Here is a 19,481-nt window from a genome sequence, read left to right as displayed (position 1 = left end):
GTGGAGGTGGTTGATATGTTCGTGTGCCTAGGGAAGGGATGAATGGTAAGGAAATCTCTCCTGCAGATCATACCATACAAGAGGGTGGGCAGGCTGTGGTGTCACCACCTTGACACAGGTCACGTCTCCGGCACACCGCAGCCTGTGGCGTGCCAGGAAGCCGTGTGCGGCCTCGGCTCTCAAGCCTGGCAACAGACCAGCAATTAAACAGGCCTCTGTGGTGTCTTTTTGTGACCCACAACAGCTCAGCCAGCATCCCCTTGTTAGCACACCAGCAGAGCTGCTAAAAATGGATGCCACGTGTAGGGTTCAGCTCCCAACAAGGGAAATAGGAGGGGGTCAGCAATGCCTTTGGTAGAGATCTGGCCCTGATGATATTCTGGCAGGGGCGTGTGCAAGGGACAGGACGGGCTCCACCAGCCTCCCATCTTCTTGGGGATAATTGGCAGCTTCTCATCCCAGTCCATACGGAGGGAGAAGGGGAGATGCTGTCAGTTAGCATTAGTGAGAGCTGGCAGAGCTCTCACAGCAGCTTGCGGAGCACCATCAACACATTCCTCAGGCTCAAGCCAGCAATTTAAGTTGCTTGCTTTTCTAGCATAAGAGTCTAGTAATAATTTAAATCAGTATAACTCCTCAAAAAGCAGCATTCCTCTAATTTCTGTCCAATTTACAAGTCAAATCACATGGGCTAGCACAGCCCATGATGCTACCTTAAGTGCTCCAGAATTTTTTGTTGTTCTTCATTTATTGCTGCAATGAAAGTTCTCTTTTTATTACAATTTTCTTGACAAGAATTTGAAATTTTTTTTTTAATCTTCTTTCTAGATAAAGATCAGAGGAGGTGGTTTGGAGGTTTTGCAAGAACAGCACAGGGAAAATTGCTGTGAATATTAAAATGATTTCAATGGACAATAGTATAATTCAGAGGTTTAGTTAAACCAGCAGACTGTCAAAAATGAGATTCATTGTCATTCATCCCAAGAATAGGCATCATAAGGGCTCTGTGCTGCTCCGCTATTCAGCACACCTCCCTGTAAAGAACATTTCCTGGGAAGTGAAGTGAAACCTTGGAGTGATGAGTGGTGCAGTGCAATCTGAGCCTGTGCTCTGGATCCCACAGGACAGGGAGAAAGGACAGAGACTGGTTTCCTGCTCACTGGGGGGACCATGGGGAGGAAGGAGGGGAGCAGGCAACACAACAGGCATAAAGGTTGAGATTGAGAAATGTTAATAATTCAGCATGCATTAACATGCATGATCCTTGCCTAGAGAGCAAAGAGCATGAATCGACTGCCCTGCTCCTTTCACCATGGGAGCAGCTGTTTCCTCATGTCTCAGGTTCCCTCTGATGTTACCCCTTTGCAGAACTAGGGAGCCCTCCCCCCCTGCTGCTGTCTGCAAGAGTTGTAGGCTCTGGGCAGGAGTGATCAGGGCTCACAGGCCAGTACTATTAGCCCCTCTCTCACACGCTGAGGCACTGCTGGCACACAACAAGGCTCTGCTGGAAACACAACAATGCCAGGAGGACTGCCCATGCTTCCAAATCCATGTGGTGCTGCTAGGGAAAAGGAAACCAAATCACTTTTCCCTGCTGGCTGTCTTGGCCACAGTACCGCTGAACAAATGACAATGCTAATACCCCTCCCTCTGGCTTGCAGAGATGCAGGGATCTCTACTTGCCTGCTCTTTTGTCTGGGCTTCCTTCCCACCATGCCTACCTGGCACCTAACTTTGGGATCCATCCTCCCCCTTCCGACACCCTCCTCACAGGCTCCTAAGTGCTGCCCCATGGAGATGGAGAGCTGTGCCTGTGCTCTGCACAATTCTCCACTCCTCTCTGAGGCAATCCCAGTCCTGTACCTCTGTCCTGACAATCTCTCCCTTTTGCTTTTCTCCGCACAAAGGAAGGAACAGCAGTCTCAGGTCCCATCTGCTCTGAAGGAGCAACCTGGCTCCCAGCAAGACAAGTTGGAAGGCTCTGCTCTAACCTTCTGTGCAGGGGCACATCTTTGAGAAGGTGAGACTGTCAGATTTCATTACTCCATCCAGATGAACTGGAGGATCCTCGGTGTGGTGCGTGGGGTGTGTTCTTGCCCTTGTCAATTTGTTACCCTGACTGAAACTCCTGCCTTCCTCAGGAACCACCTGCTTAGAGTCAGGAAGGAGTGAGCTTAGGAGACATCTCCAAACATGATCATCAGTCTGCATGGTTTACTCATCTGTAGACACCTTTCATCTCTCCCTAGTGCTATCATTTTAAGGAAGGACTTCAAAGAGAAAGCAAGTTGGTGGAGTCTCACAATCTATTGACAGAATCAACAGCAGGAGAGGAAAAATTGGAACCAGAAAAAATGCATTTACAGTCTAATCTTGTGCTCAAACAATGCTGTACTATTTATGCTCCCAATGCATCCTTGAGTACTGACATTTTATAGACAATTTCCAAAACAGGGCCTTGCCATTTTTGGATTATATTTCAGCTATAACTTTTAGGTCTAATTATTTGCGCTGACAACCACATATAAAAGAGGATACATCATTACAGCGGTGCAGCACTGGGGACACATCAGCATTCAGCATACTGACATACTAATAGCAAAGTAAGGGAGAGCAAGATTGTGGAGCTATGCAATTTGCATTCAGTCTCTGAAATTTCTCTGATGAAAATAACACAATATTAAGGAGGAGAATAAGAGAAAAGATCCACTGTATCAAGATAAAATCACTCGTTAATAAATAACCTTGTAGCAGTCACAGAGCAATAATTAAATGCATGGGTGAGCAGTACACTGTTTTAAGTAAAGCTGGAAAAATGTAAGATGTAATTATCAGAGCCAAACAAATTATAAGCATGGCAAATCCCAATGGAATATTTAGAAACTAATTTCTGGCTTCACATTAAATATTTGTGTACGTGGGCATTTTTGGTGGGGTAGGAAGGAGGGGCTGACACAAACAATGAGAAATTATCCACTCCTGTTGGCTTATATCCATTGTCAGCTGCCTCCCCTCAGCTAAACCATGCGGCTAAAACCTTTAAGTGCCCTGTCAAAGGTTTATTCTCCAGAGGTGCCTGAGCAATCACAGCGGTGCTCCAAATTCACTGAAATCTGGAAGGCTTTGGGCCTTGGCTTTAATTCAGTCTCCTTTCTTCCTTGTTCTCATTTTTCATCACTGTCTTGGGCTCAGGTAATTTTATCCTCTACAAAATCTATTTTTAGAGGGTAAACAACAAGGGCCCCGTGCCTCAGTATAATCTAATTGAGGGCACGTTGCAGGGAAAGAAACGGGAGCAAAGTCAGTGTACTGGAACAACTGCTATGACAACTTGTTAAAACTCGTTCCAGTGATGATTGTAAGATCAACTCATGCAGCTGCCTGATGGCATGTGTGAGAGGAGCCAGGGTCTCTTCCCTATGTCATCCGGGAGCAGTGCCGGGCTGGGAAGCTGCTGTGAGCATCCCCTTCCTGCAGCATGTCTGGAGAGACGGACTGGCATGGTACCTGTTCAGTGAAGGAGGCATCTCTGGAAACTAGCTCAGGACTTCTGCCAAAAGCACTAGCTTTCCACAGAGCAAAATCATGAGTGCCTCAAGCTAGGTCTGAAGCTGGATTTAATTTAAAAGCTGGAGTCACCTTCCACTGTTGTCCTTTATTCACCTCTGGCTCTCTGAGGGCAGCAGAACAGAGCAGTGCAAAGCACAAATCAGGTCTTGCTTTGTGGCTATGAGCTCCTGCACACGTTGCCACAGGCCTCCCTGAGCCATCTAGGCAAGGCTGGGCCCACTGCCAAAGCCCCCTGCTCTCTTGCCAGCAAGAAAAAGACTCAGCCTCAGTGAAGAAAGGAGAGGCAGACCTGCTCATGCCAAGGCTTTTGTCCAAGCATGGAGAACTGGCCACCCCCAGAGTGGGGACGGCTGAGGAGTAGGGAAGCACGAGGGCACTGCATATCGCAGCCAGTTGTCCCTGCTGCCCTGTGGCATGGGAGGGCAGCATGCTGGATTCTTCTCCAGCTGAGATAAAAATTAAGCTTTTTGCCTCTGGAGAAAGTTGAAACTTTCAAAGCTACAGGAGAAACTGAGGAACCTGCTCTCCCTAGCAGCTTGCAAGGAGACTGGAGATCATTCTGATCTCTGTTTTCAAAGACTGCTCTTGATCTCTGGCCAAGCTAGCAGCAGCAGTTTAGAGGTATTAAGACTGGCATCTAGCACAGGTAGTCGGTTAGAGCAGGACCCCACATACAGTAACGTGCACTTCTTCCCACCCTACCTTTGAACAAAACTGGCCTGGCTGGTATTTGCATGCAAAACACATTCAGTGCATTCTAAATCTCAAGCAACAAAGGCATGCGAGCTAAGTATCAATGCCATCACCAGAGTCACAGCAAACAGTAAGCAGATTTCGTCAGGCACACTGTGGCCGTGCCTGGAAGGGAGCCAGAGTCTGTAGGGTCCCCTTCCCTTTGGGGAATGGCTCTCCTCTCCCTACTGGAAAAGTCCCATCTGACGTGGCGTACTGTAGATGGATAAGAAGTGAAAAGGACCAACCTTCTCGCTGATCTGAGAGATGAAAGTTTGTTTTGTTTGATGGCAGAGTGCGATGAAGATGAGGAGGGAATAAAAAAAGACAAGGAAAAACACAGAGAGTAAAAACAGGCCAAGCTTCATCTGTCCGCACACCACTGAAACGACAAGACAAGACTACAGAGGTCAGCTGTGACTTCCCACCATGCACACAAACCACTCCGTGTCGTGGACAAGAGTGTGCCACGCTCGCACTGCTCTGGCCTGGAGCAAGGCTGGCCCCTCGGCCTCCCTGACCAGCTCACTGCTCCTTGAGGCAGGGCGGAGGGGAACGCACGCCCCACACATACTCACATGAAGGGTGCCTCACGGGCAGCCCCACGCTGGGCCAGATGCTGGAAGCACAGACGTGTTTACATGTGCAAAACACTTATGCACACGCACAGAGCAAGGGAACTCCAGCCATCACACAGACTGACACGCTCCTACACACCCACTCCAGCTACAGAGATGATGGCAAAGGCACATTAAACCCATTGACCATACACTGGGAAGAGCATATACGTAGATCTGAATTTTATCAATTATGAAAGAAATGTTCCAAGTGGTGAACGGAAAATCTTCTACCATGAAGAGCTGCTCCCCCTCTCCAAACAAAGAGCTAAATGCAGCAGAGAGGTATTAGGCAAGTGACAGACATGCGCAGTCTCAGCTGGGCTCAGTTTCAGGAAAGCCTTATTGGTACACTGTGCTGTGAGTGAGAGATGGAAAAGAAATCAGGAGGACAAAAACACCCAGACAGAAATGAGCAGGTCCCAGTTTTTGTTCCTGCAGGAGAGACAGTAGAAGGTTAGTTGCATTTTCCTTATAGACAAAGGAGATAGTATTTCTCTAGCAGGAGTGACCTCACTCCAGCTACAGATCTGTGGTGTATCAGCTGTAATCGAACCCTCGCTGAGAGAATACAGAAGTGGATTTGATACTTAAAGACTGCTTATGAGTCACATTTTTGATGGGGGAAGGAGAAGGTGGGGGGAGGAATTTGCTTTCCAGCAGAAACACTGTAAATTAGAGAACAGCATGTGGCATTATACAGTGCAACAGTACAGTCAGCCATTTCCAGTGATTAGAGGACAGGATTTTAACCAACACTGACATGGTACAATTCAGGCAACAAACTGCCAATAACAGCTACAACAGTGACCTAAGAAGTGCAATTGAGCTTGCAGGAGAACAGCAAAACAGTTGTTTATTTCTTCAGTTGAACTGGTACCAGGGGAACAGAACCAGCCAACTTGGAGCTGAACTGGCCCATAAGAGAGGGCCACGTCCAGCAAGGACCGCCACCCAGACATCCTCAAAACAAACTGTCCTTGCTTAAGGTCAGGTTTCCTCTGGCCTGCTTCAGACAGGGGATTTACCTCTTGGTCCACAAAACATTAACATAAGGCTCATTTAATCCAGTGAGACCCTGCAATGGGAGGGAACCTCTTTATTGCTGCTCCCAAGCCACCACTTTATTTCCTAATCTAATGGAGCGTATCACTTCTGCATGGCCTCAGCAGACAGCAAAGGGCTTCAGCCTTCTGCTCAGCTCTTGCCAACAGAGAGGATTTGTTTCCTGCCCTTGCCCAGGAAGGACAATGCTTCTGGCAAACCAGGCATTCCTGTGAACAGCTGCATTTCTGGAAAGCAGAACTAACATCACAATAGGGCAACACAAACTCCAAGTGCTGCAAGTGTGGACCAACCTGCTTGCACCCTTTGGGACTGTGTGGCTGAATGGCAAGAAGATGGTGAAGGGAGTAAGTCTGGGAGATGATGGTGAAACAGCTACTGAAACACCCATCCCTGCTGCCCAAGTGTAGCAGCTGCAGAGCCTGCCCCTGCCCTTGGAAAGCACTGACAGCCACCAGCCACACCATGGGCACTTGCTGCAGTGCCACTTGATCTGCCCACAGGCAGGTAGAGGGGTGTTGCTGCAGCTGGGAACAGCCAGGAGCTTTGTTCTGGGGAGCCTGGCAGGGATTGCACTACATCAGTGTGCATGGACAGAAGTAGGCTCTGGCAGTGGCTTTTCTCACGTGTTGACACTTCAGATTAGACTTGGAAAGGTGAGGAGACATGTGAAACACACTAATTCAAACAGATTACTTTCTGGTCTGTCAAACAGGAACAAATTTGGGGCCTGCTATTTGTTGCTAATTGCTGGATTATCTCTTAATCTCTTATTATATTAGTGTCTTATGGGGAATAAAAAACAGTAGCAGGCTATTTTGGAACAGCTGTAAGGCAAGAGGGAACACCTGGGCAGAAAGTTCTCTCTCTTTTCCCTTTACTTAATGCTTAAACAGCTGCTGCTTTATCTGAGATAAACCTGGTAAATGGTAAATTGAGTTTTATCTCCTTCCAGATCCCGTTCACATGCTCCCTTATCTCCAGTTCTCTATCCATGTCACTCCTAAGCTAAGAAGCATATTTTACCAACAGGTTCTCTGTTTTTGTACAAAACAAATTACTCTGAGCAGTAAGAGCAAATAAGATCTGCCCCCTATGGTGGGACAGAAGATTCAGGGCTGGGGTTACCCAGAGCATCCCCTGCACAGCAGAATACCACGGCTCACTAAGCACGCTAGCGTGCTCCCACAAACCTGAGCTGCCTGGCAACTCACTTAAACACGCCAGTCTGTGTGCGAGACAAAATCAAGTCACATCAGAAATAACACCAGATAGTAAACTAGAGAAGGTAAAAATGGGGCTCCTTTCGAGATCCAAGTTGAAACAGAAAAGAAGCAAAGAGCGAGGCCGTATCAGAGACACGTCTGCCAGCTCTGACTGTCAGATGGCTCCAGTGCTTCTGCAGGCAGAAATTCCCATGCTGATTTAATTTGGCTTTTACCCTGCCACAGTCATTCTCATCTTATGCAGCAGCAGCAATACTCTAACCACAGCAGCTTGTTGCAGGAAGCATGAATTTGCGTTTATGGAAGTCTCTGCTTTTGTGTATTCTTGGGCATTAGCTCCCTGAAACAAGGCAGGGTGCTGTGGCCAGGATACAAATGCACAGATCTAAGAGTTTAGATCACTAGCTCAAACAAAGAAGCACATTTCTAAAGCTTTCAGAGTGTAAAGCTAATACTTTACTGAAAGCAATAAGAAAGTTCATTATCCCAACTGGCCCTGCAATTCTGCTGAGAACTGCCAGCATCTGTCCTGTGCTGAAAACACTCTGGTGCTATGCAAGACATTAGTATAAAGGCAAACCCTGACACTTTGGAATCCAAAAGACAGAGAGGTTAACAAAAACCCAGAGGGCAATGAACCTGTTCCTGCTTATCTCCAAAAGCACATCTTGTGTCTCAAGGACTTCACATAAATAAAATTTTATCCTTCAAAGCTTTTAGAGGTATAGAGGAACAAAAGGAGAGATTGTCTTTTTTATGCTGGATTACACAAGAATAAGACAACCTCCCATTTCATGCAATGAACAATTGAATGTTCTCATGCCACAGTGATGAGTATATTCCATCCTAGAGAGACAGACATGATGCTCAGGGCGCTCAACCATCCTTTCCCATTCGTAGTGCACACACATGCATGCATGAATCCAATTAAGAGCAGAAAATCTCAGAGCACCAGAGATGGATTTCCTAACCCTTTGCACAAGTGGATATGGAAAGGGAGGGATCGGCCATTTAGTCCGCACAGATGTGCAGGCTTAATTGTTCCACAGACATCTATGCAGGTCCTGTTAAGAAGAGAGGGAAACAGGTTTCTAAGTCCATTTCTGTGTTTCTCATGCATTGAGCCACCAGCCACTCTCCTTCTATTTTCCATAAAGGTCATTTTACAAATAATTGTACTTGAGCCTTGCAATGCACTTTTAACCGTCAAAGGACTTTGCAAGGAATACAACTGTTAAGCTTATTTATTTGAATTCTATAAGGCACATTGAAGTCTTTAGAGGAAATGTGCTAGAAGGACAAAGAACGACTATTTATTCAACTGTGATCATTATAATCATTATGGCACAGCAAAACGCTCTCAGAAACACCGGTGGTGAACATACTTCACCCCATGAGAAAACAAGACAAAAATATTCATAGTAGTATATGGGGAAAATTTGGTGGAAGCCTCTGAGTGCCTCTCTGGCTCTGACACCAGCCAGCTCCAGTACCAGGAGACACAGTGGCAGCAGCATGAGTCACAGTGCTGACTGAGCAGCAAACGTCTGCTGGTGCCAAGAGCCACCCAGCTCTGGCCGTGCTGGCTGTGCTCACCTCCAGTTGGCTTACAGCTGGCCAAGGTCCATCTGCCCAAACCACAGGGGCTCTGACTTTGGCTACAGCAGCACCCAGGGGCAGAGGAAATGAAGTTAAAAATATTGAAATCCTGTAAAAACAAATGCACTTTCTTCATGAAAGTGTCATTGCTTCATGTTGCGCTATTTTGAGTTCAGGACTGCACAGGGAGATTATGGCCCTTCAGACCCATAACCCTCCTCAGCCATGTACCAACTGCTGAGAGGTAGTTACTCTGTGGCCTCTATAGCAGCCTGGTTTCGTTTCTTCTGATGGTCCAGGGCAGACATCTGTCTGAAGAAGCAGTCTGGGTCATCTGGTCTGATTCAACTGCCTGCTTGTATTACCTGTCATCCAGGCATTTCCCTCACAAGTCTCTCCAGTCTCTGCTTGTCTTGGGTTCGTGGCCAGGTGCTCAAGCACTGGCAGTGCCCCTTTCTGGTCAAGTAACTTCACCTCCATCAGCCCTAACAAGAGGCAGGTTTTATGGACCACAGTGCCAGAAGTGTGCATATAGCTGGGTTGTAAGCAAATGTATTCCCTGTTATTTAGTAATTTTTCAGAAATCCCCAGGTTGATTACTGACTGACCACTGTCCTCAGCTTTTACTCTTCTCCAGGCAATACCCTCAAGCTTTGACTGGTGTTGCTATTTTAGCTGTTTTAATATTACATAAGCAAAAAATGTCCTTTTTTAAAGGCTTCAAGTTTTGTTGCTCCAGGCCCATGCCAATCATTCAGAATTATTATTATTTACACAAGGTCTCCACTGCAGTAAAGCACAATACAGCCGCAGGTAGCCATTCCGGTGAGCTCCCTCTGTGTCTGAGCCTCAGCTACAGCCAAGTCCCCGAGTGTAAAACCCTGTGGAGGCCAGAGAATCGCTCCTAGGGATGGAGCCACGATCGTCATTTCATTTTGGATGATGGCTCATTAGTGAAACTTGGCAAATAAAACTTCAGACTCCAAGCATGTTCCCCTACGGCCAAATGAAATACTAGCCTGGCTTTTCAAAAAACACAAAAAGAGAGCACAGATTTTTGCAGTACTACAATTTCTATATACTGCAGTCTGATTTACTAGTTTGCAATTTGAGGACAGAGGGGCAATTCAGTTTTAAATGGCCTTTTTTTAAAAGCAGCTGTGCAGATGGCTTCTCCACAGCATGTGTAGCATTTTGGGTGAGGGAACTCACTGCACTGGCCCCACTGGACCATGCCTTGAGGGCCTGAAAAGGCGTACAGCACTGAGGAAGTGAAATCTAGGCAGCAGATTTCACATTTCATGGGAATTATGCAGCCAATGCTCCAGTAAGTGCTATTCTAATATCATCTGCATTGCTCACTGCTGTAAGCAGCACTGGGAAACACACCTAGTGAACTCCACAGTGTATTAATAAGGATATTCTCATGCACAGTCTTCCTGCTCATCTGCTTCACTGATATAAGAAAAAAAGAATGCTATGTGCAGAAGAAAGAAAAGGGCAGAAAAAACTTTTCATATATGGAGTCAAGTAACAATGCCTTTAATCGGGGGGAGCACCACACAGGCCACCACCTACACAAGTCTTTTGGCTGAAAACGCTTCTCTTTGTCTCTTCGTAGGCAAATGAAGAGTGAAATGTGTTCATAAAAACCCAATAGTGCAGGTGAATCAGAGCAATTATACTATAACCTCAGTGAGCATGACAAAATGACATCACCTATTTTTTTTCTCCGCACTAGGTTCAAACTGCCTTCTACTCTTCAATCAATTTCTTATATGTCTTGAATCAACTTCTTTGATTTTTGCAGCTAAATTAGACATTAAGCTCTCTGGATTACTAGAATCACATCTTCCATATGTTTCTATTCCCTTCCTTTCTCCCTGCAGCACCATCAAGTCCCAAATCTAATAATTGTTAGGATGTACAGTGGTACATGTAACCATGGATCACAAACAGATGAGTGGTCCTTCATGTTGGTAATGACATCCAGACTAGTACTGGCAAGCATACTTTTTCTGTAAGGGTGGGACACGAATATTCCACCGTGCTCCCTTTGAAGTCCCTGCTATGCCCCAGATCTCCACCTTGCCCTGGCATGCACCACACTTTTGCTTTCAGTCTGCCCTTGCTCCTCTAATGATCTGGGATGTTTTCTGCAGCCCTCCATGCATGGAGGGCTGAAGAGCAGCACTGGGAGGCAGCTAGCTCCCAGCACTTGTCCCCATCCCCATCCCAGCTCTGCAGCAGCAGACAGATAGACCTGTCAGTCCAGCAGGAGAAGGCTTATGTGGGTTGCTTTCCAGCACACTTAGCAAGATGAAAATAATAGCTTCAAGGAAAATGCATCCATTTTCCTTTACAAATCCCTGGTGTGGAAATGTTTTAACTTTTAATGAAGTCCATCTGTGCAGAAGTGCTGGCTCTAAAGGATTCAGAGACAAGACACTGGTGTAGCCTGCTCCTTCCTCCTCCTGTTCTTTCATTGATATAGGAAGCCCTGAGTAGTGCCTGGATACTCCTCCTCAGCATCCAGCATCTTTCTTTGTTATCATGAAAAGTATGATAGAAAAGCTAATGAGCCTGTGCTTTCTAACACAGCACACTGAGAGAGGATTACCTGGGAGGCTAGGAAAGGGGAGGACATGATCAAAACCATAAACCCCAAGAGTCTAGAGGCAAACAAACATTTGAACTATAAAAAAAAAATAGCCTGTAAATGAGAGCAGGCATAAGCAGTCCTGAGAATGACACAGGGTGGAATATAGTACTGCTGCTCAGTACTCAGCCATGCTTTCCCAGAAAGTGCCCAGCTTCTTGGGTATACACCACAATGAGGGTAATCATTATGAAACCACCATGCACTGGTGGTGTAGCCGACACACTTAATTTCCACTGTAACTTAGCATTAATTAATGTTTTTTCTAGTAAAGATGCAGGCACTTTCTGAAGACCCTATTGGAAGTCACTGATCTGTCTAATGACAACTGTAGGACTACCACATGAAAAAAAAAAAAAAAGGATTCTTTAATTCTGCCTCCTGGACTTGAGAAAGTGAGAAATTTTCATTTTTTTCCCCTGCCTGTATTTTTCTTGGCTTCAATAACTTTTTGAAGTAATTAACTAATATAGTAACAGTATGGTATTTTTTTTTATAACATCTGCTACCAGAAACTGTAAACAGAAATACCATCTACGACCTAGCATGCACAGTGAGTTTCATCTGATATTAATTTATAGGGCATCCTGTCTTAAATATACAGAAAGGCTTTATCAAGATCACACAGGCTGAAGACTGATATCGTAAAGATTAAGTGCAATAAAAAGGCTTGTTCCAAAAATTTATGTGTAAAAAAATGACAGCTAAGAGCAAAGCATATGCCTAAGAACACACTTTCTTCGGTGAACATCAGGATTCTCTCACATGTGCAGACCATCCACAGCCCATGCCTAGCCCAAACAGGACAGATAAACCTTGCTGAGCAGCAAGGCAAGTGTAAAATTCAGCACACACCTCAGTCCTACAGGATTCCCTTGCTAAGTAAAGAGTGTTCATTAATAAGAAACTGGAAAGTTGTTAAGAGGAGGTTTTTCTACCTCTTGAGGCTCCTGTGCCTTTTTTCAGCCACACCTCTATAGAAAACAGAACATTGAGAGTCTGAGCATGTCACAGTAAGAAAAAGCATCCCAAATACTGCAGCAAAATGGCTGAGCATCCACACAAACCTGTGCAACAACAGCTGACCTGGTAACTAGGATCCCTTTCCTTTGAGCGCAAAGTGACAATTTGGGATGAGTTTTAGTACAGCTTGCCTGAAAAACTGAACTTGCAAGAATACAGGGAATTTAAAATCATCCTTAATTACACTGTGAGAGTGAAAAGAGTGATTCCACTGCACAGATACAGCTTCATCTTCTGAATATGCTTAATTGGATACTTCAGTCTTCCAAAGACTCCTATAATCCAAACTGTGCTGCAAAAAATGAAAAAGCAGTCCCCCAGAATAAGCAAAGAAAACAATGCCAGAAGACACCCCTAGAAGCAAACACACAGCAGGTGAAGACTTAATCATTCCCATGTCCTCTTTCCATACTAAACAAAGCATATATGATTTTCAGACTGTATTTTTTTTCTTCAAAACAGAAGAAGGAAGAAATGAAGATGAGATTTTATTATTAGATAGTTCATTTACTACGTGGAAATAAAATCTGGCTCTAACTTCCTAACAAACAATGGGTTGCATCAGCACAAGAATCTTCTTTCTCTTCTTGGGAAAATCCATAACTACATTTCCCTGGGGTTCCTTGCCAGTGGCTGTGGTTATACAGTTTCATACGCAGCAGCACATTTTTTTTTTTCCTGCTGAAATTAACAGAAAGTGTACAGGGAATTTAGCCCTTTCTTCTCTCCAAGCTAACTCAAATACTTTTTATGTACAGAAAGAAAACCGGCAGGAGACTGTCCTAATGTAAAACCTTGTTCTTCTGGTATGTTGAAAACAGTTTTTAACCGGCAACACAGCATAACTCTTAGAAAAATCACTTTACATGAATTGCAGCTAATTTCCAGCAGGTTCCCAGTGTGAGCCATTAATACTCGGAGGCTCAATCACTGATGCATGTAAAATGGATTAGGACATCTACAAAAAGCTGCTCAGGTTTTAAAGATACACATTCCAAAGCAGAGGCATAAGTATCAGCTCACCTATAGCTGAGCAGCTCTCATTCATCAGAGTATGACCAGTTTTATACTACTCCACCAAAGGTGAGTTTATACTAAGAGGATTAAGCACTCCTCAATCCCAGTTAAAATAACTATGACACAAAGTTAAGGAGTTCAAGGGAAAGGAATTCAAATTCTGCCCATAGTTCAGCATTTTACGTAACACCATATAAACAGCAAAAACTGATTTCCAGACGTGAGTCAAATCCAACATGGATCCAAGATCTTGTGCCATTCTTTGAGCAATAGGCCACATCACACAAACCACAAAGTGTGATCAGCGTACTGAGACAGGGAACACACTCCTTCACTGAAAGTCATGGAGCCTTTTGGGCAGGAGGAGAGTGAACACCATGGGTGGAAGCTGCTCTTACCTCGAACATAAAGGTTTGCTGGAGCAGAGTAGCGGGTTCCTGCGCTGTTGGTTGCAACACATTCATATTTGCCTTGGTCTGACTCCTTGCTGTTCTCTATTTGCAGAGCTCCTGTACACAAACAAAATGACACAGACAATTCAGGTTATGGCAAATCTAGTAACTGAACAACCAGCCACAGAAAAGGAAGGCCATGCCCCACACTTTTAAATTCTCTTCCTGGATAAATATAGTGTGATGTTCCCTGGACTCAATGGTATCAGCATGCAGCCAAAAGGTACCCAGTCTGCTGTCAGAAGCTTGTGAAATTGATTACTGCTATTTTTTTAATGTACAGGAAACCCATTGCTGATGTATTTCCAACTACCCCAACCACTTATATTCACTGCTTCAATAAAGAAAAAAAACACATACATACACACCTATTAATTACAGCTTTGTATGGGACTTCTGTCTAATAAAAGCACTTTTAATAAGCCTTTAATCAAAACAGCCAAGCACAAAGCACTAACCGTAGCTGTTTGTTTCTTATCTGATGCACACAAAGCCTAGCAAATGCTCAACAAATTGTGACCTTCCTGCAGAAACTGGCAGAGTCCCATCTCCCCCACCTCATCACCCCTCCTTCCAACAGGAACCCCTCCTTCTGCGGTAACACTTTGCCCTTCATCGGCTTTCTCCACATCAGTGGTCTCCTTGTCCTTTCAGATTTCATTATATATAAAAAAGATTAGAAGCTCAGTCTGAGACATCAAAGATACACACCAATGCAATACACCCATTCACTGCATGGTGTTTAGGTGAAAGACACCCTTCCCTTTGTCTCAGCAGTGCCTAATCCTCCAGCTTTGGGTCAGGAATAGTTGCTTAGCCCGGACCATGTGTTCCCTGGGATATGATCTGATCTCATCCCTACAGTGCCAGGCGCATGAGGGACATATCCAAATAATTGCAACAATCACCAGAGCACACAGAATAGCAATTTACGTGGGGAACCTCTAGAGTGTCTATGATGGAGAAGTGAGAGCTGGTCTGAGGTGGTTTTCTCTCATCTGCTCAGTCTGTTCCACTGGTGTGCAGCACCACTTGGCTTGGAAGGCTGGTCTTTCATCCAGCTTCTTGCCTAGCACAGATGACTGCAAAACTGGTCTAAAAGACTGGACTGGACTAAAAGATGGAGACACAGAAAGAAAGAAGCAGATGCATATGACAGCAAGCTGGCACTGTAGGAGCAAAGGGCCATTGGCCAGACACTGAAGCGGCTGGTGCTCAGCCTGCTTCCCGCAGGCAATTGGGAATGATTTTTAAAATGCCTCCAAGTGCTCAGATTCTGCTGCTTAGGATTGCCTCTAAGAAGGGAACTCTGCTCAGAGACCATATACTGAACTAAAAGAAAACATTAACCCCTTTGCTTGTAAGAATTTGAACTCATTTTTGCCTTCCATGGTTCAAAACGACCACTGAGAGTGGCACTGAGAATAGCTGGTGAAATTGCCTTTTCCCTTCTTGCTGGTTCAAGCTGCAGAGGTCAAACTCAGTTTTTCATATCATCAGAACAGAAGAAAAACTAATGTGAATCAGCCACTGCCACCTACATTATTTAGAAGGATAAATTGAGACTGTAGCATAAGTCTGTATGTCACGGGGAAAAATGAACTTCCCTAGGTTCTGCCATATAATAAAAATGATGTCCAGAGCCCTCCCTATTGTTGCATTAGTGCTGGAAATGAGGCTTCAGATAGACAGAGAAAGCTTCGTTGCAGAAGACTTTCCACCTACTAACGAAAGGAGCTGCCAGCTTTCCCTAGCCACAGCACTCTCTGGACACCCACAGGCCAAAGCACACAGAGCACTGCTGCTTAATTCAGGGAGAACACCGAATTTCTACATGCTGCCCGGGAAAAACACCTTCAAGCAGGCAGCAGCATGACAGGCAGCAGAGCAGGAGGAAGCTTCCCAATATTGACAAGACTCTAGAAACAGAAAAGACCTATTAGGTTATCTTGTGCATCCCTAGGGGCCAGGGCAGGATTGCTCCCTGTTGTAAATGTACTTGTGTTCTGTCCAATTCTATTTTATATGTGCCCAGTGATAGGTCTTTCATCACTTCTTCAAGGAATTGATGCTGCAGCCCGGTTATGCTATCAGGAAGATTTTCTTGGAACTTACTATAGATTATCCCCTTCTTAATTTCTGCTCAATTACTCTGGGCATGCAAGTGCTGCAGAGTTCATTCTGAGTGCCTACATCAGGCTTGGCTGGGAAAAGCTGTTCGCTGCAAACCATACCCAAACTTTGAAAAAACCACACAAAAGAGTGGCTTTCATCACCCAGAGGAAGACTCTAACTCCTGACTTAACCTGTAGCTCTCATCCACTGGCTGGGCTGAAAGCAGAGCCAGCTTCAGGTGACAGGCAGTGGTATCAGTAGAAAAAAGTAAGATCCCTAGATATTTTTGCCATGAACACATACTTTTTTAGATGCCCCTTTTAGCCATTTAGCCACATAACACTGGTATTTTATAACATTTATATTTGCAATCACCATGCCTCTTAAATGTTGGTTAGTCAAATTATTTTATATCTCTAGGGATCTCAACATCAGTGCTGGAGAGAGAAGAGGAAAACAGAAGATGATGAAGAAAACGAGGGCAGCAGTGAGTTTCAGATTACATGCTCTTATTCCCTGTCAGTTCTGCAGCCAGTGTGGACAGATTTCTAGAGTCATACTACAAACACGTAATGTGTCAGGAACCACCTACAAACTGCTCAGGGACTCAAGGTAAGGGATTCTAGTTTTGTCTGGGTTGGCATGACCATTCAAACTATGGCATGTCAGGAGCAAGAGAACCCAGAAAGCAGAGGGAAGTTTATGTAAACCTCTAAAGCAAACCAGAAAGAAGTCAGTTACTACAATAAATCTTCATTAGATAAACATACTGATCTCACAGTACCAGTGATACCTGGCAGAAAGTGGAATGATTATGGGTAAACTGATGGCAGCTGGTGGGACTACAGGGATTTTCCTGAAAGACAACCTACAACTGTGTGACAGGTACAAGAAAGTGTAGGGTATCTCAGGATACAGAGATTTATGAATAAAGTTAAGAAGCTCAGACATTGCTGGTATCAGAAAGCTGGAAACATAAATGCATCTGAGCCTTGGGAAAAATTCCCCAGGTGTAAAATGCTCTAGGCCCTAGTTCAGACATCCCAGAGAAAGGCAATACCTTCAACTCTTGGAGGGTTCAACTCTTGGCTGGACAGGACACAAGGAGCTACAGGAAAGGAAGAACTGAGTCCTGAGTAGCTCTGTTCCCTGAAGTTCATTGGAAGCTGTATCCAAAGACCCTCAGAAGTGAATTCTTTGCTTTGACAAGCGCAAAGGACCCAATTTCTATTCTGTTTCTATTTCTATTTCTTTCCTGCCCTGTCTTATAATCTTCTGTGCCTCTGCAAACCAGGGCTAGGAAGGCTGATTTACTTTTCTTCATTACTTTTGGGATTTATGTTGCACAAGTGGCTGAGTAAGGTCTTGTTAGCACAGGATGTTACTGCAGACTTCTTAAAGGAACTCCGCCAGTGCTCCTGTGTCAGGTGTCCTGTTCTTGTTCACATGGTTGAGTCCTGATGTGCAATGAAACAGTGTAGCTTCAGTGGATGCATGAGGACCATGCACCATCAGGATGTGTGTGTGTGTGTGTACTGAGAGGCGCACTGAACAGCTTGTTTGGGAGGTCATGGGGCTCTGCAACAGTACGTGCTCATGAGAGTGAAACCTCTCCCTGCTGAGCACCACTCGACCTCCACTGCCTCCTAAGTACCCTGAACCACAGCAGGGCTCCAGCAGAAGAGGGGCAGCCATTCCTCACCAGGCTGCAATGTCATGTCACTCTTTCTTGTGGCTCAGATCTCTTCCTGATAACATCGCTTACCAGAGACCTGACAGCTCCTGGGGAAAACCCCTGGTTGCTCTCTAGTGCCAAGGAGAATGGTGACAAGGCACAGCTTTTTGGAACTGAGAGCAGAAGACAGTACTGCTGCCTGACAAGCACTCCTTATAGGTTCTTTAGTCTGTGCTGGTGTCTCCTTGCTAGTCCCTTCCCATCCTCTCTGAGCTTCCCCCCCAGCTCTTCTCTTTAAACTCAGACACAGACAGCAGCCCCATGAGCAGCTCTCCAAGATACTTATCTATCCAAATATATCTGTGCTCAGGCAGAATCATTAGTTGCAGTGACATAGTTAAAAGAAGCATTTAAAAAGTGCACTGCATAGACCATGGGGAAGGTAGATCCTAATAAGGGCCACTTCTTGGCAGTGTTGGGTACTGCTGTACCACAGAGTTCTTGTTACTCTTTCCTCTAGGTGACAAACCACATGTAAAAAGCTCTAAGCTGCCATAAAAATGATCTCTGAAATCCTGCTCTGTCATTGGGTGCTTGTACTCTCTTCTCCCAGACAGCACCACATGGAGCTAAGCCCCTTGGGGCAACGCTCTTCCCTATCTATTCAGGTCGGAGCTCCATCCCCAGCAGTGAGAGCTGCTCCACTTCTAGAGAGGCATTCACAGCCTTAGACCCCCTGGCTCAGAGATGGGGACTGACCTTTTGCACTGGTTATAAAATTAGACAAGAATGAAATTCTCCTGTAAGTACCCAAGAGTCAGAGGAACCAGGCTGCAGTCACAGCACTCAGCTAAGGAAAGGCCTTGCAAGGTTGATGTTAATGAACTCAGCTACCTGACCAGGGCTCTTCCTCTCAGGGAACAGGAAATTTTGCACACCTTGCACATTAGAGAATGTGGCTACCCCAAATCCTTCCCTTCCCTTCTCCTTCCCCCTGCCTCCCACCAGCTTCCCCCACAGACGATTTCTGAAGCAGTATTCTTAATTATCCCTTCAGCCAGTACTCAGGTGTGAGTCCCAATCCCCTTTCTGTTAAAAATTCCATCCCAGAGAAGGAGAATCCTCCAAATAAAATCTGGGGAGCTATGAAGCAAGGCCAGAGGCAAGCCCAGACCAAAAACAGACCTATAAATGTGAATATGGTGGAAAAAGACACACCAGGAAGCCCTGACAGTGAGGGAGCTGGACTTTGACACCGACTGCTGCCCAAGATAACCAATACTTGCCATGGGAGCTGTGAAAACCTACAAGATACCAAAACCATGCAAGAGTCACTAATCATGAAAATAAGCATTTCCCATATTAACTATTTTTTGGTAGTTTTTAAGAGCAGCATCTCCCAGCTGTTACAGAGGACTGCACCTAGCCTCCACCAGCCATCAGCACTGACAGTTATGCAAAACAAGGTAACTACAAATACATTTTCATTGTTATTGTTCATTATGGTCATTATGCCTGAGAATGGCATGCAAGGAGCCTGCTCTGGATGGCAGCACTGCTGAGAAATCACTCTCCTGTGCACCACAGGGAGCTGCTGAGAGCACTCAACTGCTGCCACTGAGCCAGACTCAAGCAGAAATGGAGAAGACCCAATGTGCTCAGCATCACAAGGTCCCTTAGCAGAGTTTCAGGATGCTCTGATCTCTCACCAGCAGGTACAGGAAATCTCAG

General features: G+C 45.2%; 1 protein-coding gene across 14 annotated transcripts in view; it reads right to left on the bottom strand.

Moving 5' to 3' along the window:
- The window catches only part of PTPRF (protein tyrosine phosphatase receptor type F), a 382,606-nt gene that overhangs the window by 76,761 nt on the left and 286,364 nt on the right, over window positions 1-19,481 (bottom strand). For all 14 annotated transcript variants that reach the window (XM_051624854.1, XM_051624859.1, XM_051624865.1 and 11 more), the window contains one exon: window positions 13,907-14,017. In XM_051624854.1, the coding sequence (XP_051480814.1) occupies window positions 13,907-14,017 (111 nt within the window). The remainder of the gene's footprint in view (window positions 1-13,906; window positions 14,018-19,481) is intronic.

This window comes from Apus apus, chromosome 7 (genome assembly GCF_020740795.1).
Source record: "Apus apus isolate bApuApu2 chromosome 7, bApuApu2.pri.cur, whole genome shotgun sequence".
NCBI classification, from domain to species: domain Eukaryota; kingdom Metazoa; phylum Chordata; class Aves; order Apodiformes; family Apodidae; genus Apus; species Apus apus.
This window is presented reverse-complemented; position numbering and strand designations above follow the sequence as displayed.